Below are 22,798 nucleotides of genomic sequence, written 5' to 3' on the forward strand. Positions count from 1 at the left end.
ACATCCTGAAATAAGTTAATACCCATCAGTATTTTCTTGTCCATTATTTTCGTCTCCTGCTTGCAGGCCTTCCAAATATTATTCTACATTGGACACGGCAATGCCTCGGATTCTTTAAGGTTAAAATACTCACGTGAAGCCGTATATATACACGAGTGGCACAGGTAGAATACATTTTGAGATTGAATAACCAATGGCTGCTGTCACTGGACTGTGTGATCAATATCCATTTCCTTCAAGTGATTCAAAGGTTTGGGCACCCCTTTGCTGGTGAAAACTCTGCTCGAAACATTCCTAATTCAATATTATCGAGCGTATTTCGATAGGTGACCATAGAATTCAGTTAAATGCTACTTGTTCTGACTCGAAAATTCATAGCAGCAAAGGTGTTCATAAGATTAGGCCTGTGAAAAACCCAAGTGAAAATATTCCACTGTTTTGCAGTTTTTTGTTGACTTGTCGGAGTGCAAAATAAATTTCATACAAATTCCGCAGGTCAACATCATATAATATCCAAACAAATGGGAAGTTTAATTTTGGGATTAATAAAGGCATTCAGCATAATGAGTGAAGAATTTGGCTACTGACCAGTGGGCCTAGGTTACAATCCATATGGCTCTTGGCACCCTCAGCTTCATGTCAACCACATATTGTTTAATTGGTATCAAATCTACTTGAGAAACTACAGATGTAACAGGCTGCATGACCTAATATAGAAGTTTCTTGTGCTCTAGGGTTAGTGTACGCTTCAAATGTGAACTATAATACATTCTCACCAGCATTCAATTAATACAGTGGCTCCTATGCTGAGCTTAGGAAAAGGCAAGCAAATTCTACCCATTTTATTGACTGCTCAAAGAAATATGTCGATCCATGGGGTAATGCATTTGCATGCACTTCCCGGCCAGCGTGGAAGTTCGAAACACTGACTTAGGCTGGGGCATTATGTAGACATCAATCGGTTTGATGATGTAAAATGATACAACTTTGGCATCATAACTTAAATACCAGAAAGAAAGGTATTGCATCAAAATACAATTAATGATGATAAAATACCAGGGAAGAAAAAGAATTGCTGTCTGGAAACGTTATCAGAATTCTTTGATTTACCAATGGAATGAGAAGGAATATTTACCCCCTCTAGCAACGGCAGTAATTTTCGTGGTGAAATGCACAATTACCACATGTAAGACAATATTCAGCAGTTATTCCATGGTAGGGAATTCAGCAAAATCACATTAAAGCATACTAAGTGTGTCTCATGAGATCAAATAGGGGTGGGTATCCAGTCATTTTAATAGGTCAGCCAGCCATAGAAATGACTGAATCAGTAACAAAACTTATCATTTTAAAAGAGCAAATATCTCATTAAAATATCAGGATACACAACCATCCCTCTTAATTTTTAAAATATCCACGAGGAAATAACCACCAGCAGAACTTATGTGCAATGATTGAGGCATCACAGACGTTTAGCACAGCCAATTGAGGTATATTCCAAAATATCACCCCCTATTGTATGTTTAAAATTAACACATATTACCATTACGCACTTTCCAGGGAATTCATTTAACATTCTACACATTTTGACACAAAGGGAAAAACTGGGAGTACATAATTGAAGAAAATTATTCTTTCTTCAGATTTCTTACAGCAATAATACACATGTATCTACATCACATTTATTGAGCAGAAAACAAATTTAACAATGTACAACGAATACATACATATATAAAAGTAAAAATTTCACAACCTATATTTACAGCATATTTTTCATAATACATAAAATTTTAAAATGGAGAAATAAATGTGTAATGTGATGACATCTTTAGATTCATCAGCTGTAAGGGGTTAGTTTTTCCTTTCTTGACATGAATAATGAACAATATCGCCATTTGGATATCTTGCAAAAGCACTGAAAAAAGATAATAGACAAAACATTATCACCTCAATACATCACAATGAGTTAGTTTTACAATTAAGGAGTTACATCAAGGAAGTATAGGTCGGTCCCGAGCCATTTAATGTACCTCTGCAGTATCTCATTTAAATTTTCTTCAATTACATGGGAATGTAGCTGTAATCACTTTTGACAATGGAATAACAAGATGAAAAAACGTTTTCAATTGACAAAATAAAAATTTCGGTTCAGGTCGACTGTCATGATGGAATCTTTATTGATCTGGCTAACTAAGATTGCAGGCTGCTCCACTGAATACAATACTGAAAAGTCTTGATTCAACTCTGAAATATGCAGGTATTTGTCTAAGGAGAGAAAATATGTCAAGAATTCCAAATATAAAAATTTAGTGAGAGAGTGATTTTTAAGTGATAGATCATCAAATATCCCCATGAATGGTGTCATCAAAAGAGAAAAATTATTGCACATTCCCACAAGATTGGGAATGAAAGATTTCACTGCATCCAATGGTTCGTCGGATAAGTTTTAAAATAGACAATGTTGTATACAAGGCTGGGTGTGGTGAAAGTAGAAATGCTGACATTGAGGAAAATTCGGTGGAGGTGTCAGAATCGAATAAAGTTCCTGAAACCTAGAACCCAAAAGATGTTTTCAAAGCAGACAAGACAGGGTTTATTTTTAATTTGCTCCTAGCAAAAACCCTGTGCCTCAGAGGGGAAGAACGTCATAAAGGAGTGCTGAGCAAACAAAGACACTGCTTCATTAATCACACATGCAGATGGAAATGAGAAGCCTTGGCTTATAGTGGTTCGTAAATCAAAGAATCCTAGGTCAAATATGTAAAAACGTTGCAATCTAGATATACTGTAAATTCTAAAGCATGAATGACCTCAGAAATATTCGTGGATGAGTTTATTAGGGAATAAATAGAAGAAGATATAAAATATAAGACTTGATTAAAAAAAAGTGAAGAAGCAATCAGTTCACAGAATGAAGGCTAAGAAAAATGAATAAAGGGATGATGCAAAAAAAATAAGGCTGAGAAACAAAACGGCATAGAAATTAATGAAGACAAACTTTTAGAGAGGAATATAATAGCATCAGAGATACTAGAGTAGCCTGAAAAGTTACGGACCTAACACATTAATGAGATGATTTTTCTTCAAATTTATTTTTCAACATAGTCTCCTTTTAAGTTGATGCACTATTTCCAGCAATACCCTAACATTTTTAAACCTTACAAATAATAGAGCACATCTTTCACTACAAAACAAGCATTTACAAATGTGATGAACACCTCATGCAAAGAAATTCTCTGCCCTCCAAGCAAAATTTTAAGGTTAGGAAACTATGTACAAATTGATAATCTTTTTAAATTGTTCAAGATGTGGGCATCAAATAAGCATTTGACCAGTACTATTATTATTATATCTTTTTATGTTAATAAAAACTTAATCATGAAAAGAATTCAAAGCAGGGAAGTTGCACTGCAAAGTCTGTAATTGAATTTAACGGACTGTCCACAACTCATTTGATTTCCCCCATCTTACCATTGTAGGCAGTGATATAAAATTATTGGCATAAAATAAATTGGCTTACCTTTGGTTACCAAATCTTTTCTTGCATACTGGACACACATTGAAGTCCGTCATCACAATACTTTGGGATTCATGGTATAGTTTTGATTCTTTGACCTATATGAAAATTTATTTTAAAACACTATTATATTAACATATTATCAATTGAAATGCTATGAAGGGAATTTAATGTTTCACTTAATTTTAGCATTAATTACTGCAAAATACATAAAGTAAAAGTAAACACAAATGAAGAATTAAATGAATCTTACTTCCAAGGTATTTTTTCAGGTATTCATAGACTAAATTCCTTATTTAAGCAAGCCTGAAGGCTCAGTGGTAATTATGAATTAAAAAAATGTGCAATGAAAGTGACTTTGATTTCCAGTATAGTGAAAAGTTCCTATAGCAGCAAAAGTTAGGAAGGTATAATGTGACAGAAATTCTACAGTTTTCACACTTTTGTTTGCTCTTGAAAGTTTAAAGAACAAACTTCACGAATAAATATGTGACAAAGTGAAGCATACATGTTAACAAATGCCAGTTCCATGACGTCAAACACTAGTTTCTGCAATGTAGGTACTGGCCGCATGGGATTGAGAGAAAGTGAAACTGGGGTAAGAAAAGTGTGTAAAAAGGATGGGCAACTTTTACGCCAAAAATTGCTCAATCGAAGGCCACCTTCTACATGGTTCAACAAGAAAGATTAGAGATTTCTGAAATTTTCTAGGAGATAAACATAACTACATGAATATTAAACAAAATATTTTGGTTTAACCATTTCCTTTCTGTCAAAAGTTCAACCACTAATGCTCGGAGTGGCATTATTTTTGGGAGGCATTAAGCCTAGAAATAATGGTCAATAATAGAAGGAAAATCTGTTCACCTGTATGTGCTCAGCTGCAAGTAAGCCCCTAAGCACTTCTGCATTTCTCCTCTCATTTAACACATTATGCAGGCTTGTATCTACAAACCGCCTCACTTTCCACAGAGGAACCTCATCCGGTAACACACTCAAAGCCTATATTCACGAAAAAGAATATCCAAATCAGTTAGTGCACAAATGTATACATTTTCATTACGCTTGCACATAAGATCATTAATAGTTTAACTTTCAGTTCATCACTCAATCATTTGGTAACATTTACCACAATTAAGCACATAGAATTATTATAACTGACCAAATATTCATATTATTCTCATCTATAAACCAAAAATAATGAAATTGCATTCCTTCATGCATAAAAATTAGTACCCCATTTCCCAGGGTATAAGATGTGCTGCACTTTTTCAGGTTAAATAAAATATACTAGGATCAGCCAGAAAAGATCCAAGTCTTTGATCTTAACACTTGACATGAAGAAACTAGAATTATTTTGTTAAAAAATTAGCTGTTACTCTTATATCAACGTTTGCCCATCGCACGATCCCAGAAATTAGCCAGAACCAGGCCAAAATGCCTTTCAGCCGCCCTGTTTCCTTGTTCTGAAACAATTCATGAATTCAAGTTTCAATGCAACATCTTCTCTCTTAAGATCCCACAAGGTTATTATCATTTTAACTTTTAATGTGACTCTTAATTTCTGCTATTATTTTGATATTATCGATATTTTTATTACAAGCAACCAATTTCTATGCCTGAACAACACTCTCATAGTACCTAAGGTTGAATGTGTGTATATTCCGAGTTTATCGGAAGAGATACAATGCATGTATATATTAGCAGTGAGGTTATATCCTGACCCAACACATCTTAAGTTTGTGGTAGCATCATGTGTGAGATGTAACAAAATGTGATACTTGATGTATATTTACGATTTATTTGGGAAATTCTCTTTAAAAAATATTAAAATCCTTGTTTGTTGCTTAGTACAGGCTTAAAACAATGATATTATAGAAATTGGTCATAAAGGCAGCCATTTTCTATGCCTACTGCAATAAAAATATACTTAACAGTATATTTCTGGCGTATTAGTTTTCATTCATAGGTTGAAAATATACCCCTGTCCAATAAGACGCAGCTTAATTTTACAGCACATTTTTAGCAAAAAAAATATTGACTTATAGGGCAGAAAATATGGTATTAACAGTTTTAGCTAGGGAGCAATGAAAGCAAATTAAGCATTATTTTCCAAAACCCTTTTCTCCTAGTGCTACTGCCTTGCACTGAGATAGAATGGAGAACTAGGAGACTGCTATGGATTGATTCATATTCTTTAATTCAGGCAACAATTAGAAGCTCATTTGACCTATTACAGTGATGGGATGGAATAAGATACAGTGCCTCACATTACAACTGGTAGCCATAATTATTTGGGAGTCTTCGATATTTTAAGAACTAACTCTTATCAACTTTCATAACAAAACCACTGCATTTTTTTGAGTAAACCAGATGACCTTACAAGCACCATGAGAATTTGCAATCAATTTATCTAAGTTAACTTTTCCATTAAGACTCACCAAAACTCAGTAATCAAAACAATTTAGGGTAGCGAAGTACTTCTACTTGAACTATGATATTTCACTTGTGACAAGTATTTGCAAACATCAGATGATTTAAGAGATCAATCAAGTAAAAATATGTCAACTGCCAAAGGAAAACCAACCTATCATGCGCAAAAAAAACACACAAAATGCAATGGCTCCAGTAATAGGACCAGGGAGAAAAAAAAATAAAAATGGAGTTTCAGGATGAACGATTCACCTTTTGAGCAGAGCAACCAGCATGAAAACAAATCAGACACAGTGTGTTGACTCGAAGAGTTTAATCTAAAACCATTATCATCCTTACCCCAGCAATTTCTGATGAAATAATTTCATCTAGATGAAAGATGGGAGCAGATTGACAATTATTTCTGTTGACTCAAAAAATTACTCACTTTGATAGGATTCATTTTCATGGCATTCTTTGAGAGCAGATCCAGGGCTAAGTCCACATCAGGTTTTGGAGGCTTCACAGGCTGCACTCCTAAAATCCAACTTTCAGGTGGATTTATAAGCATTTTCACCAATATAACATATACCTGGAAAGAATTAATACAAAAATCATGATTGAGAGCAATTACAGCAAATGAAGGATTATTTTCCAAAACCCTTTTCTCCTATTGCTACTTCCTTCCCTTGAGCTAGAATGGAGTTTCAGGAGGGTGCAGTGGGTTTACCCCTATTCTTTACTTCAGGATACAATTAGAAGCTCATCTGACAATGATGGGATAGCATATTATCATGAGATTCAAGTTTGTTCTCATAAATCTGCCTTTTCAGTAACACCATTGTGAATGAGGAATAATATTGAATTTTCCGGAAAACCTACGAATCCAATATAAAAAACTCAAATATTTTAGTATATTGAGTAAAAGAGAGATTGGTCTATAGTTATTTATATCAGTTTTTAAACCTCTATTTCTGTATACAAGTATACTCTTATTAATTTTCAATTGGCCAAGAAAAATTTCATTTATTTTTTATTCATTTATTAATTAAATTAGGATCAAGCTACCACAGTGATTGGAGAAGGTTTTTCACCTTCCCCAATCACTGTGATGACTTCTGTCCTGTTTCAACATCATTCCCATAAACTTAAGTCTCATCTCCGGTTGGGGTGATCTTAAAAAAATCTCATTGTTATTTGCACAGGCAAGGAGTTCTCAATAGCTCAACATGGTTTTCCCACCCGATCGTCAGTCAACATACCCAGCATGAACTTTCATCTTATCACTAATCCACCAAGACAGCCTGTGCACATGCCCCACTGCACTGAGTAAGCATAGCTCAAAGACCAATGCTCTAAGAGGAGCACGTAAAATAGCAGCTTGAATTCAAGAAAAGTCTGCTGACCAGACTCAAAAGTCTGCAACATTATCTATGCATTGGTTTTGGGCTGTTCGAAAAATTTAGTCTTTTGTTTAAACATGCCCCAATCCTATTCCTAAATTTATTAATAAATAAACTCCAGTTAAATATCTTGAAATTATATGCCCTCCTCAACTACAACTAAATAAAGAGGCGTCAAATACAACTCACCTCATCATGCCCCTCAGATTGCTGCTGGTAAGTTTTTTCACAATAATTTATAGCTTGTTGAATGTCCTGCAAAAAGCTAATGTAAAGGGATAAAACTTGCTCATGGCGACCAAGTTTCCCTAGAACAATTGCTTTTTCTTCATAGAGACCTATGAAATAATTTGTGAAAAAAAATAATGATAAAAAAGGTTGAACTATCACAGTCAATGAGGAAATAAATATACTTTTTCTCTTTAATCAAGTTTATACTGTAATTTATCTAAATATATTATATATATTATTCAATGCTTAAATAGTTCTAGTGTTTCTTTCCTCATTTTCAACGTAAGCAATTGACACAATAACCAAGTGTACTATCAAAAGTAACTATTGCTGAAATTACTTTCCCCTATACATATGATGATTAATCAATTTACAATGGCAAGAGATTCCATATATGCTAGGCAACAAGCATATCCACAAAGAATGCCTAAAACTGAGTACCATTAAAACACTCAGCATTGGAAATCCTTTTTATTCACTAATTTGTTTTCAAAAACTTATTTTGTACTCTGCACTTCAACAGTGATCATAAAATTCAACCAGTAATCATTATATTCATCAGGTACAATCAGTGTACGATGATGATGCACTAGCATTGTACTCTGATGCATTTATCAATGGAAAACCACATTCGCAATTTATTTGTATGGAAAATATAAAGCATTTTAATGCTTACAAGGGATGAAGGATAGAGACTTCCTGATCAAAATCCATAAGGATGCCGGGAGGATCAACTGTAAATGGACTTTGTTAGAATTCTGAAATTTAACTTACAGTCATACGGAAAGTGAACTAGAACAGTTTCTGGTGTGTAATATGTAGAGGATTCCAGAAAAGATAACAGTTTCTTCCTAATGAGCCCAAGTTCCCCTGGCTCTTCTCCTGCTCTTGGCTTCGTAAGGTGCTCCTTGTCACCTTCTGAGGGACTGTAGTCAACTGACTCAACATTTCCTTCGGCATCCCCTTTTGTTTTGGCAGGAGATTTGTTCAATGCCTCCTGCATCAGTTGCTGCACTCTTTCCTGATACTGGTGAATCAAGGCATTGTGAAATAATGGGTTGGTATCGCCCCACTGTGTAACAACATGCTCCTGAAAAATACAAGTTGACTTCCATTAGAAAAGACAACCATTAAAAGAGAACAAAAATGTTAGTGAACAACTTCCATCAATCATACCCACAGAATTTCAACAATTGGTGACAGATATTGAAAACTAGATAACTTTCACCAACTCTTAAATTTTTTTAATAATTAAATAACGTGGCACAATACTGTTTACCGATTTGAATCACGTGAACTGGCACACATATTTATATGCTAGTGTGTTAAAATTCATGACGAAAAATCAGTTTTCTTGTCCAGAAATAGAACCCATCATTCCTAATTGCTCATTTGGTATTTTAACTAATTACATGTTCAATTAGGACACCCACATTTGAATCTGGAGCAAAGCTAATGGTATAACTAATGGAATCAGGCATTATTTTGTGGATTGTTCCATATTATAGTAGCAACATATTTCTTGGTAATTTTCAGCATTTTTTGAAGGATTGGAATGGTACAGCATTAATGTACTGGCATCTCACTTTGATGTCCTTGGTTTGAATCACCGAGAAAACAGAATTTTACACTGGTATCCTGATCCCTACTTGAATGCTATAAGGAGAGCACTTTATTAAGAGGAGTATGCCGTCCATTGGATAGGCCATTCAACTCTGGACCCCTTGACACCTTTCATTAAGAGTAGGCTAATACCAATGCCAGTTTTCTCTCTACCCTTCCTGCATTCCCTGAATGTCCTACCCCTACCACATTACTCTCCAATCCCTAACAGTTCAAATGATCTTAGCTCTCAGTTGCCTCCCCAAATAACTACTATACATGGTCTGTGCAATAAACTGGTGCAATCTGGTGGCCATGACGTGGACTATAGCCTCGCCCACTAGCAACACTAGTTGCCTGAGATCCAATAAGGCATCCGTGCTTGGCGGATCGTCCAGCTGTGCGTACGGTGACAGTTATGTTAGTTTCTGTTGTCCTTGTTTTAACCGCTTGTAGACAATGGAAATTGACAAAATCACGGAGCAACAAATCAGCATCAAGTTTTTCGGTGAAGTGTGGTAAGAGTTATTAAGAAATTACTGAAATTTTGACAGCTGTTTACGGTAATAATGCTCTGAAGAAAACATCCGTTTTCAAGTGGATTAAGCATTTTAAAGATAGCCGACAAGATGCCACAGATGATGCAAGGCTGGGACGACCTTCAACCACCCGAGTTGACAACAGCATTGATCATGTGCGGTCCCTTTTCCTTACCATCAAAAAACTGTCCAAATGATAGCTGATGAACTGAATTCAGAAAAATCAACAGTGCACACTATTTCAACCAAACATGATGGATGGATCCTTCACCATGATGACAATGCACCTGCACATTCAGCATTGATTGTTCGCCAGTTTCTGGCAAAAAATTCAATCACCATCCTCGATCATCCTCCTTATTTGCCATTTCTCGCACCCTGCGACTTTTTCCTATTCCCAAAATGCAAAAATGTGATGAGGGGACATCACAGGGAGGAGATGTGGACACAATAAAGCAATAAACGACGAGACAACTAAAAAGCCTAACTGCCGAGGACTTCAAAGAGTGCTTTAAACAGCGAAAAAGAAAATGGAATAAGTGTATAGCAACGAAAGGAGAGTACTTTGAAGGGGACAAAATCGATGCAGACTAAATTTTACAAAATAAAGTTTTCATGGCCACAGTTCGCATATTTATTGGACAGAGTGGTACATTGTACACAGTGAATTTCCATGCATTACAGAATGCTTCAAATGTCTTTTCTGCTGAGGTTGAAGGAGAAGTGAGAGTGAATTCCTTGGATATTAGGGGTATTAGGGGGATGGAGGATTTTTAGGGGTAAAATAGGAATGAAGATGACATGGGCTTAATCTAAAGGTAACTCATTCATTCTCCAACCTCCACGTTCTTAAATGCAGTCCCTTGCCTACCATGTTGCCAAGAATCTTTAAAGTTTGAAGAAAGGCATCCAATTCTCACCAATTAAATTTGCAGAGAAATAGGAATACTGAATTGAAGTTACCTCCTTTTTTCCTGTGAGTGCATGCTCAAAGAGCTCTAAAATCTCCAGATTGGTCGCAAACATATTGAAATAAAAAATTGTGCTATGAAATTTCATCTCAATCTCTGACATATTAATTCACTTGACCCTGGTTAAAATTTTTATTCAGGTTCAGTCAGTTTCATTCCTCCTACAGTTTTTGTAATACTAATATGAAAGAGTAGACTTTATGAGTACCTATTTTAAATAAATCTTGATATTTGAATGTGGCTCTTGAATGTCTAATCACTGTTTTATAGGGCATCTGAGGGATGCCCATCCCCACCCATCTTTCGTAAAGAATTCTGCTCACTTCATTGAAATTTTGAAAGAGGTTACCATAAGCAAGAATGACATTATGGTCAGTTTCTACGTGTCATCACTATTCACCAATGTTCCTATCAAAGATTCAGTCGAAATCGTTAAGGAACTCACAGCTTCCAGCATCCCAGAAGACTTTCCTGAAATGCTTGAATATTGCCTCTGGAATTCATACTTCCTCTGGAATGAAGGCTTCTACGAACAACGAGAAGGAGCAGCAATGGGATCACCGCTCTCACCAGTTATCGCCAATTTATACACGGAGAGATTTGAGGAATCGGGGAATGAGACGTACGCAAAGAAACCTAACTATGGCTCAGGTACATGGAGGATACATTTGTTCTCTGCACAGCATACAAGAGCTGAATGATTTCCTGAGTCACTTGAACAATCAGCATCGGGCAATACAATTCACGATGGAGTTGGAGAAGAACAGAGAGATACCCTTCCTAAACGTATTGGTAAAGAGGAGGGAAGATGGTAGCCTAGGCCACGCAGTGTACAGGAAGGCGACTCATACTGATCGCTACCCAAATTCATTATCGCACCACCATCCAGCGCATAAGGCTTCTCTAGTAGCAACTCGAGTACACCATGCCTACAAACTGTTTGATGCTGAATAATTATCTGCAGAAAAGAAACATACAATGACAGCCTTGCAGACAAAACGGACACAAGGGGTCCATGGTCCTGAAAAGGACCGTCAAGGAAGAGAAGTGTTGCCTCAACGCCACTCACCATGGTGAAAAACGGAGTGATGCCGAAACGGCCAAGGCCTACACCACAATTCCTTACATTGCCGGCAAGAGTGAAGAGATATCTCAGGTACTGAGAAAATACAACATTGCCACAAGATACAACTATCTCGTCAAAGTATCTCATTTACTGCCATGGCAAAAGGTCAAAATTCCCAAGGAATTGCACCAGGGAGTCTACCAGGTGCCGTGCTCAAGCAGAAGGTCATACATAGGCGAGACATGCCGATCAGTAAAAACATGCCTGAAGGAGCACGAAAGGGCTACAAGGAACAAACAGTTCAGTTTATCAGCCATTGATGTACACGCTTGGAGCAGGCCTGGCCATGACATTAAACTTGATAAGGCCAAAATAATATCTAAAGAGAGAAGATATTATCCAAGGCTGATTAGAGAATCAATCGAGATATTCAAGGAAAAAGATAACTTCAATAGAGAAGATGGCTACCCTCCAGTAGGCACTTGGAAAAGGATTTGGCGGGAAGCCACCGACCAATCACAGAGCAGGGAGGGAAACGAGACACAGAAATAAACGTAGCCAAAACAATGTCCTGGCACTTCGACCTGAAGACGCTTGTTGGAACACGGGCAAAACTGTTGTCCAAAAAAACAACCTACGTGGTGGCATCCCGAGAATGGAGTTTACGAAAGGTTTTGGTGCCCAGAACACCAGCTTGGGTTTAGCTGAGATTACTCAGATTTTAAGCGACCTTCTAGACAGCAGTCAAATACTTCACTTGCTAATCTACCTCACAGAATAAAATTTAAATAAAGATAGCAAAACTTGCTAAATATGCACTTACCAGATATGGAATGACAAGGGATTTCTGTGTCCTCAGCAAGTAGTCGAGAACCTGAGGACGTGGCAGCTGTTCAACTTCCTGTTCGTCTTCAATGAATATTTTTAAACCTTCTTCAGGATGTGATTTCAAAACCCAACCGGCAAACTCAAATATTAAACCCATGTTGTCTTTCCCTAGAAAAACAATCATGAGTCCTATTTATTTTTGGAGAAAATCTCAACATGGAAAATATCCTCCTCCGAAAAGTAAATTTAAAACATGTAAATGAATCATAAGGTGGTTCTGAGTGCAATAAAAGTTTCATCATGATGTACCTTGTGCTTATATACAATATTTATTCAACTTAATAAGGAAAAAGGATGCACTTTTGTGCAATATTCAACCTCAATAAGTATTTGTTTACCTGATCAAAGACAAATACTAAATATGTATTGTAAAATATCCCATGAATATTTTGGATTCTATTCATACTTTTTCAAAATGTTTGGAAGAAAAGCTATAGCTGAAATAGGCAACTATACAAATTTCATGCAGAAATGTTGGTTCTCTTATTTCCACTGTTTTGATGTAAAAGGTTGCTTGGCTAGTCGGTTTTCCTCTGAGCTCTATCATCAACCAAAAACAGCAGATTCCAGAGGAAAACCAGAAGGCTGAGCAAAACTTTTATACAGAAATATTTATTAAACTCGCATAAAAATCCATTCATCCATGCTAAGCATTCTATCCCCCGACACAATCAGGTATACAATCATTTATCAATAATTAGATTTTAATGATATGACATATTGACCACATAGTAAATGGAAATGCACAGTAACAATCCAGATTACTATTATACAATTATCCATTGAAAACAAAACAGTAAACTAAGGAGTTTAACCAATAGTAAAATTAAGATCCCCCATCACACTCTCAACTTTACTGTGAGTTGTCTCTCCAGGATTAAAGTATTTTTATAAGAAAATATTGCAACCTTGAAAAAATTGGAACTGAAGCATTGGAGGAAACCATGAAAAAGTTATGGATTTCCAATATCTAAGAAAAACCCTGAAAAATTCCACAGTTAGTAGAAACCAGATAATAATATGCATGTAACATCGTAAATTTAAAACTAATGGTTTTCTCAATATGTTAAAACAAATCCATTCCATTGCTTTCTGAATGTATCTGGTAGTCTGCCTGTCTCTTAAGGCCTCCGGTGGCCTCTATTTTGAAATACAGGAGTCACTGTGAGATGGTACAAAATGGTCAAGGGATGAAACCACAAGAATATCTTAAACCATTTTTAAAAGAACTCCTTTCAATTTTCTTTAAATGGATCAAAAAATTATTTTATCATGTTAAGTCATGAAGCTTATTTTCATTAAATGTCACTGTGATGTAATGATTTTTTAATTCAGTCAATTTTAGGACGTGATTCATTGGCATATAAGGAAATTTATTTTAAAAACTTCATTTATCAAATGAGGAAATTTGATAAATAGTGCACTACAATTATCCAGCAAGAATGTCAGATATCTGATATTAGCTGCGTCCATTGAACCAGCAGCAACCATAATCTGAGCCATGTAGTGTCAATCTAAGGCTATTGGTACCATGTGCAAATCATTATTGAGGTAATAGGTTTTTCATTTTTGTTCCAAAGAGCTAAAAAATAATTGAAAGAAGTTTTAGAACCCCCATGCATTAGGACACTTAGGCCAGGTTTTATTATGTTTTTTTAAACTAAAGGTTAACTTTAACCTTGGGTTGAGGTCAAAACTCAGTTTTATGACCAATGGTAAGTTCAAAACCAACCATTAAACCGCAACTAAATAATTGACAGATGGTGAAACTAAGGTTATAATGTTTACACTCACTAATTAACATTCTTATTTTTTATATAATTGGTTTATCAGTAATCTCCAAGTTAACATTCATCTTTACTAATGATTAGATTTAATGAGACATTATAAAACCAGGGCTTATTGTGCTAACCTAGCCCTGGGTCCATAATCCATTGGTTTTATTACTATATGCACTTCTGCTTAGCACCACAATGTCAATAATTATGTAAAATTTTATAATGAAATACAATGAAACTTTGTTGAGCTAAAGGGAAAATTGAAATGCCAGTCACATCAGTGGTCTCACTGACCGTTTGACCAAAATGCCAGCTTTGATAGAGAAAGTAGCAATGAATTTTGAATAATGAATTACCCAAGTGTTGAAGGTACTGGACTGTTTTTTCATGGCCCCTCAAAGATGATTCAGGAATAGTGGCTTGCTTTTTTAGCAGCTCTAATGCTTTATGATGAAGGCCTTTAGTTTGGTAAAGTATAATCAATTCACAGTATTTTTGATACTTTTTAAGGTTCTTCTCAGTTTCTGCCAGATGACAGTGATTCAGCCGCAGCAAAGGTGCCACCAAGGCATCATTGGTCTATAAAAACAAACACATCAATGGTTTTAATACAAATTGAATTAACAAGACCAGCATTAATAAATGTCAGTCTTTTGCCAAGGGCAAAAGAGTGACATTTTGCAATATCAGCTTGGATAGCAAAAAGAACAATAGCTATATTTGGTAGAAAGCCTAAATATGCCAAAGAATAATCACAGTTTTAACCCCGAAGGTCAGTTTGATAAGTCAGAGTAGAGCTCATATAGCACTATGCCTAATGAAATGTGAGTTCCACACAACTGGGCTGGGGAACCAGTTCCTTTTTCCCTGAGCCACCAATAGTTTCCAAGGAAAATCTGGTTCCCAAAAAAGTACACAGCTTGGGTGAAGCTGACATTCATCAGAGAAGTCCCGGGGAATCAAACCCAGTGACCACAGTCTACAAAAGTAATCCTAGAAGTACCCGACAAAGAAAACAAAAATTTTGGAAAAAACTGCATTTATTTTTCAACATAATCTCCTTTCAGCTCTATACACTTTCCCCATCAATGTTGAATAAGTTTTATATCCTTTTTATAATAAGAACTGTCTTGCTCCTCAAAATAGCCATTAACTGCCAATATCACTTCTTCACGGTTGGAAAATCTTTGATCACCGAGCCATTTTTTCAAGTTTGCAAACAGAAAATAATCCGAGGGGGCTATATCTGGCAAATAGGGTGGTAATTCAAACTTTAATTCATGAATTTGGGCCATTGCACTAACGAATTTGTGAGCTAGTGCAGTTTCTTGATGAAACAACACTTCCTTCTTAGCCAAATGTGGCTGCTTTTGCTTGATTTCTTCACTCAAATGTTGCAATAAGTTCGTATAATACTTGCCGTTGCTAGTTTTTCCTTTTTCAGGGTAGTCAATGAAAATTATCCCACGCACATCTCAAAAAACCGATGCCATGGCCTTGCCTGCAGATGAAACAGCCTCCGCTTTCTTTAAAGCCGGTTTTCCCTTTTGAATCAATTGATTAGATTGTTCTTCTGTTGTGGGTGTGAAGAAATGGGCTCATGCTTCATCCATGGTTATGAAACAGTGCAAAAATTATGCTTTGTTGCTGTGAAACTGTTAAACATTTGATTGAAACATCTTCACGACACTGGTTTTGCTCGAGTGTGAGCAAACGCGGCACCCATCTTGCACACAGTTTCCTCATGTCCAAATTTTCAGTTAATTTGCGATGTACTGCACTTCTAGCTCATGCGCTTTCAGTCAACGATCATCCAGTATCACTTTATGAATTTTCTTCACCGTTTCTGGAATCGTCACCTTATTTGGTCAACCAATGCGATGCTCATCTTGACAGCTCGCACAGCCTCGTTTAAACTCTGCTACCCAATCTTTTACTGTTGTAAACGAAAGAGCAGACTCACCCAGAGTAGAATCCAGTTCAGCTTTTATGTTTGTTGGGCTGAGGACTTTCAAATAAAAATATTGTGTAACATAACAATGACCAATTTTCTCCATTTTCACAAATTCACTGAAAACATTCACTGTTGATGGCTGCCAAACAAATACTACATAATGTACCATCTTCAAACTTGAAACATATGCTTTATAGATTGCGTACTCTCTAATACAGTGATTTAATTCAAACAACTACCGCCATCTCTAGGTCAGGCTGGGTACTTCTGGGCCTTCCCATGTACAGCTCAGTGCTCTACCCACTGGGTTACCATGTAACCATAACCCCAAAGAATATGTTTGTAAAAATAAGATTAGGAAATATAAGGAACTTTTAAATAAGCCATTGATCATTTATTACAGTTAAGTATCAATACTATTGAAGCTTAGGTTTATGAACCCGGGGAGGAGGAATTTTGAAATACCTGGGTACCCTCTATACTTGTTCACTGCTATTTAGAAACCTGGGTTCACTACCCATCCCTGGACACAGGTACTTGTGTCCCAGTAGTAGGTACCCTTGTAGTCCACCTGTCTCTCTCTTCCATATCATGGGTATCCAAATGAGTACCCCAGTGAAATAAACTGATAAGAGAGGGGAAAAGGAATCCAAAAATTTCCCTTCCCTCGCTATATGAGGAAATGTCTCCATCCTAAGAACTCCCCCTTCCTCTGAGCTCTCTGAATGTGAACTTATCGAGATGATTAGACAGAAAAAAGGAATGGTAGAGAGGAAGAGAAGGAGGTGAAGAATCTTACAGATCCCAAAGTAATCACCTGAGGTTTTTAACGCAGACAATGCATATAATTCAATAGCGCAAGCCAAAACTGTCATCAATTTTCAGGCCAACTTTAATGATAGATGGAGAATTATAATAAGATTTTGAAACCCCATCTCGGAAATTTTCAAGAGGGTTTTCAATTATTTCAACCTTAACGTCAAAAATGAAGATAATTCTGGACATTATAGCATAAAATATTATTAATTTAAAAAGTGAAAAAAAATACTGGGTATTGAATTTTAGAAAATAACTGGCAAATACTTTTCTCTGATAATATGTTCCTTGTATTTTGAGACGTCATACCTCGAGCTTGTAGTAAATGTTGTATGTGTGCCAGGAAGATTTTTCTCGTGAACTTTTTGCACACCTCCATATTATTCTCACTACTGAATTAAATATATTCCATGTCTTAAGAAAATAGCTTCAGGAATAATTACAAAAGATATCTATATTCTATTGTTTCAGGCTTCACTTCGTGGAAGTATTTAATATCCATACTAAAAAGAAAGACTCGTACTTTTCCACAGATTTTATTATACGGTACAACGCGTTTCACCGACTTGCGGCATCATCAGGTACAAATTTGCAAAACAGACAGAGCAAGAATATATACCCTCAGGACAGAGTGGGGGCGGGGAGGGTTGGAAGGATTTGAGAGGGGTGGGGGCTCGCAGGTGTGTTGATGGGTTGTTTTGACCATTTCCAGGCTAGTTTCTCGGAGAGGAGTGGGGAGGGGTATGGGAACAATTGCTCATTACAAAGCGTCGTGTTGGGGTTTACCAAGTGACTTCTAATCTCTAATTGCTCGAGAGCGTCCATTTTTAATCCTTTTGGGAGTGTGTGTAATATCTCTGGGACAAAGTCACTGCTGTGGTCGAATTCTAGTAAATGCTTGGCGAAGAGAGAGTTGTTATTCTAATTTTTGTGACACCTAGCGTGTTCCTTGACTCGTAACTTGATATTCCTGCCGGTCTGACCGACATAAACGCTGTTGCAATCCTCGCATTTCAGTTTATAAATGCCTGATTTGAGAAGGCTATCCTGGGTGTCTTTTCCATTGGCTAGAAGTTTGGAGAGGGTTATGGGTGGGTAGAAGGCTGCTTTGAGTGAGGTGGGTAGGCAGTTGGAAATCCTATATGAAAGATCTCCCAGAAATGGGATCGAGCACCACTTAAAATCTTTAGATACTGCGGGCTGTGATACGAAAATGCTTTTTATGGCCATTGCTTTTTGTTTTTTCCGTAGTAATGTGTCAACTAGTTTGGGGTTGAAACCATTGTTGGTAGCTATATTAGTGATATTCACGAGTTCAATTTTGAAGTTTTTGGGGGAAAGGGGGATGTGTAGGAGGCGGTGGATCATGGAGTGGAGGACTGCGTGTTTGTGAGAAAAGTGGTGTGCGGAATCATTAGAAATTATGTGGTCTGTATATGTGGGTTTCCTATAAATTGCAAATTCGTGTCTATTATCCCTAATTGTGATTGCCAAGTCGAGGAAGTTGATGGTGCCGTTGACGTCTTTTTCCATGGAGAAGGAGATATTCCGATGAAGAGTGTTTAGGAAATTAAGGAAGGAGTCTAACTGTCGGTTGGTTCCGGTCCATAGGCATAGTATATCGTCCACGTAACGAAACCAATAGCCCACGTTTTTGTTATGCTGATTGTCAGCATTAAAAAGATGTTCTTCTACAGAATTGAGGAAGACTTCGGCTAGGAAGGGGGACAGTGGGGAACCCATAGCTAACCCATCCGTTTGGCTGTAAAGGGTGTGGTTGAAACTAAAATAATTCTGGTTAACTGTCATTTTGATGAGGGGGACCAATTCGTCTGAGATATTTTGGGCAATGGTGGAATCCTTGAGTAGTTCTTCCACCCTAAGCAAAGTTTCCAATATTGGTACGCAAGTAAATAAATTGCTAATGTCAAAGGAGACTAGTCTCGCTTTTTCCGGGACATTAATATCTTTCAATTTTTGGGCTAGCTCTATTGAGTTTTTAACTCCATATTTAGGTATAAAACCTGTGAGATCTCGGAGCAATACATCTAATTTTCGTGCCAGAAGGTGTGAAGGGGCGAACACAGCTGAGATGACAGGCCGAATAGGTACGTAGGTATGGCTTTTTTGTGTAACACAAAACTTAATTACATATGTCTGTTTTGCAAATTTGTACCTGATGATGCAGCAAGTCGGTGAAACGCATTGTACCGTATAATAAAATCTGTGGAAAAGTACGAGTCTTTCTTTTTAGTATGGACAAAAGATATCAGTTACTGATCAGTTTTCACTATTTTTGTGCAAGTTTAATTGCTATTAGTCGTTGCAAAATTAAAAATAGTTCCTGTTTATAACCATAACTAATGTTAAGAATAAAGTAGCAGAAAAGCAACTCATGAGTAACTTATCATAATCATTCCAAAGTGAGTTACTGGAACAAATCAAACATAATATTTGCACACCCTCTATCTGTTAAAGTTACAATCATGCCTCAATCAAATGATTTTTTTATTGCTCATTAAGTAAAACATTGATACCTAGGCAAGAAACCTTGCAGAAACACCTTACACAATAATTATTGTATCTGGAATATAGGGAAATTGCTTGGCACAAACTTAGTATGTGTACTGAATGCGTCTTTCTTGGGATAAATATATCACATGTTTTTTATGATGCCAAATAAACAGAATCCCTAAACTTTGACGATTCCTTCTTAAACAACCAGCTTTTAAGGGTGAAGATTCAATTAATGGGTATATGTGGATGGAAGAGAACAGTTACCAAATAAAAGGTTGTAACTAACGGGTAAATATTTGAGCATGTTAGATCAGAAAAACCAGCACCAAAGAAAACATTTTCCATGCATTGATAGGCCTGCAGAGAAGTTCATAATAATTTCTCAAGCAAAGTATTATATTGAAATGAAATGAAATAATTGACTTTGTAATTCCTTTATTTAAAAAAACTTACACTAAACACTTTATTTAAAAAAACACGACCCAGGTTTCGACATTGAACATCATCATCAGGTTCAATATTCAACATCGAAACCTGGGACAAGGTATTAAAATAAAGGGTGTGGAATTACAGTCAATTATTTCATTTCATTTCAATATGTTATGCAAATTCCATAAAGTTATGCCTGAGACAACAATTTTTTAAAAAGTATTCTATGTTAAAAGAGGGGTTTACATATCCAGAGTTTTTCAGTTTCTCTGTATACCAGAAAAAATTTGTGCTCCACAATATTTTTTATAGGTTACAAGATTAAAGCCTGGTTTCTGCTTCACTTTCCTCACTAATTTAATCCACCATTTTACGGCCTCAAACGAGCCAACTTACCTTAAGGTAACATTTGAGGAGAGTAGTATCAATTATTTGAAGTAACTGTTCCATTGACTTAGAACTACTGCTGCTGCTGCTATTATTAATACTGTCCTTCCCTTGGGGTTTGTTGTCTATCCTCACTTTGTTCCTCACCTGAAGTGAATGATAAAGATTAGTATCAGCAGGAGAATGACCCATATGGCAAACGAAGTGGCACTACCAAATAAAAAATCTGACATATAACATTACTTCAGTAAGAAATTCTATAAGAGCAAGAAGCCCATCTTCCAGATCTTCCTCTTCCAGTTTCACGGGAAGCGTTTTGCTCATCTGACTTCCAGTAAGTTGGGGCATCAGATCAGGAAATAAACGTATTACTTCACATGGATCTGCAAGAAAAAAATTAATAGAAGAATTGCACTGCATTTGTAGTAGCAGCAATTATTGTTTTGCTTTGAGGGGCTAACGTGGTATCAGCATTTTGCAAAAAAAACCTCACATAACAACCACAGCCATGCTCTAGATAACTGAATAGTGATATCAACTCTATTTGAGTATGATTTTCTAGGGAATTATTGAACGACCTATGTAGCTTTTCCAAGTATCTCACTAGCAATCACTCCAAGAATGTTACCTTGCAGCCTATTACTGATGTATAATCTTACATGTCTGTGGAATTGATGAGGTCTAATTCCTACTTCTATTCATTGGTAATTATTCATTAGAATTTAACAGAGTTTTCGTTACTCTGTCAAGCAAAATGAATTTTTTTCAACATAATACTGTACACATCATGAAGTTTTGGTATAATTCATCCTGTGTCAATGTTTAAAATGAAAATCCACATAAGAAGATCATCTTATTTTTTAAACAGTATATTCTAAAATAGTTGAACATGATAGAGGTCAAGAGTTATTTCAAAACAAACAATTAATTACACCCAATTAGTTGTGGTCACATAAAAAAGGGACTTACCAGTGCCAAGTTTTACAAACTCATCCATTGATTCCTTGAACTTGCGATTGGAAAATAAATGAAAAGCATACAATGTCTGAATGTGGTAAATATTCTTCTCTTTTTCTTCTGGAGGTTCATCAGATATATTCTGTAAACAGAAATCATGCAAACATCAAACTATCCAAGTTTTTTGACACAAATATATGCAAAATTATAAGCATGTAATATGATAATTCTTTGTCATACATTCTATTCTTCTCCCACACATGAAAAAAGATTAAATTTGTTTTTCAGTCTGAAGCCTTTTTACTTCTTGAGTTTGATGTTCAACTTTTTCAAGGCTAATCTTCTAGTAAATTCAGTCCACTTTAGCATAACACCATTCTACTCAATGAGAATTCAACTAGGATTCATGGGGATGGGATCAGTTAAGCCAAATGATGGCTAAAAATGGCAAAGAGGGGATACTCACTATGACTTTTTTTTAGACCAAAGATTGCTACAAGTATATGGGCAAATTCTAAGGGGATATCTAGTTTGTCCAACGATTTCTGCCTTACATCTCATCCTTGTCAACTTAGGAGGTGAGAGAAATTTTTACCCACAGAAAAACTGATTGTAATAACAATTAAGACCATTTGATCTTCAATCGTGTACTTAAAAAGAGGACTGCAACGAAATAATTGAGAACATTGGAACAAAGTTTAAATAGGGGAAGGTAATTTTCCATAGCCTACCTCAGATCACATCATGATCACTCCAGTATCACTGAAAACATTTCAATAGTGTTCTTGCATTAGATATATATAAATCACAGTAAAGCTAAGCGCCCATTTCACTTAACCAGCCATTCTATACCAAATATACGAGGGTAGGCGGAAAAATAATGCACACATGCTTGTAGCCCACAAAAAAAATGACCTTCAGAAGCACTCCTGGTGGCATGTGGAAGTAACATTCCTCCTCAACATGCATGGGCAGGTTTGAAGTCGTTACATTCATCCAGTGTATTTTGGGAAGCAGAAGTATGGAGACAGGTTCTAATGCTATGTCAACGTGAGTTAAACAGCATGCTGTTATCGACAGCCGCCTTCACCTCATTGTCCGAGGTGCAATGATTATCCTTGAGGTGTCTCCTGAGTTAAGGAAAATAATAAAAAATGCAAGGTGCAAGATCAGGGGAATAAGGAGGGTTGCTTGCAGCATTCCAATTGATGCCGTTTGTTCTCATCAGTGAGATGGCGTGGTACCCATTGTGCACAGATTTTATGGTATCCCAATTGTTAAATAATGAAGCCGAAATGTTTCTTGGATATTCCAATATGGTTTGCGATATG

The 22,798-nt window shown here is 36.3% G+C and overlaps 2 protein-coding genes across 2 annotated transcripts in view; one reads left to right on the forward strand and one right to left on the reverse strand.

Annotated features, from left to right (window-relative positions):
• The window catches only part of Ak2 (Adenylate kinase 2), a 177,488-nt gene that overhangs the window by 55,595 nt on the left and 99,095 nt on the right, over nt 1-22,798 (forward strand). The window lies entirely within an intron of this gene.
• Vps39 (vacuolar protein sorting 39) overlaps nt 1,686-22,798 on the reverse strand; it is a 28,522-nt gene continuing 7,409 nt past the window's right edge. Inside the window, exons 7-17 of the mRNA XM_071585467.1 lie at nt 21,480-21,609; nt 20,754-20,893; nt 20,520-20,657; nt 14,764-14,986; nt 12,565-12,737; nt 8,338-8,653; nt 7,522-7,670; nt 6,378-6,521; nt 4,385-4,519; nt 3,521-3,615; nt 1,686-1,915 (exon numbers count right to left, since the gene is read on the reverse strand). Of these exons, the coding sequence (XP_071441568.1) occupies nt 1,852-1,915; nt 3,521-3,615; nt 4,385-4,519; nt 6,378-6,521; nt 7,522-7,670; nt 8,338-8,653; nt 12,565-12,737; nt 14,764-14,986; nt 20,520-20,657; nt 20,754-20,893; nt 21,480-21,609 (1,707 nt within the window). The 3' untranslated portion in view covers nt 1,686-1,851. The remainder of the gene's footprint in view (nt 1,916-3,520; nt 3,616-4,384; nt 4,520-6,377; nt 6,522-7,521; nt 7,671-8,337; nt 8,654-12,564; nt 12,738-14,763; nt 14,987-20,519; nt 20,658-20,753; nt 20,894-21,479; nt 21,610-22,798) is intronic.

This window comes from Hetaerina americana, unplaced genomic scaffold, assembly GCF_022747635.1.
Source record: "Hetaerina americana unplaced genomic scaffold, ioHetAmer1.1.p SCAF_2, whole genome shotgun sequence".
NCBI lineage: Eukaryota > Metazoa > Arthropoda > Insecta > Odonata > Calopterygidae > Hetaerina > Hetaerina americana.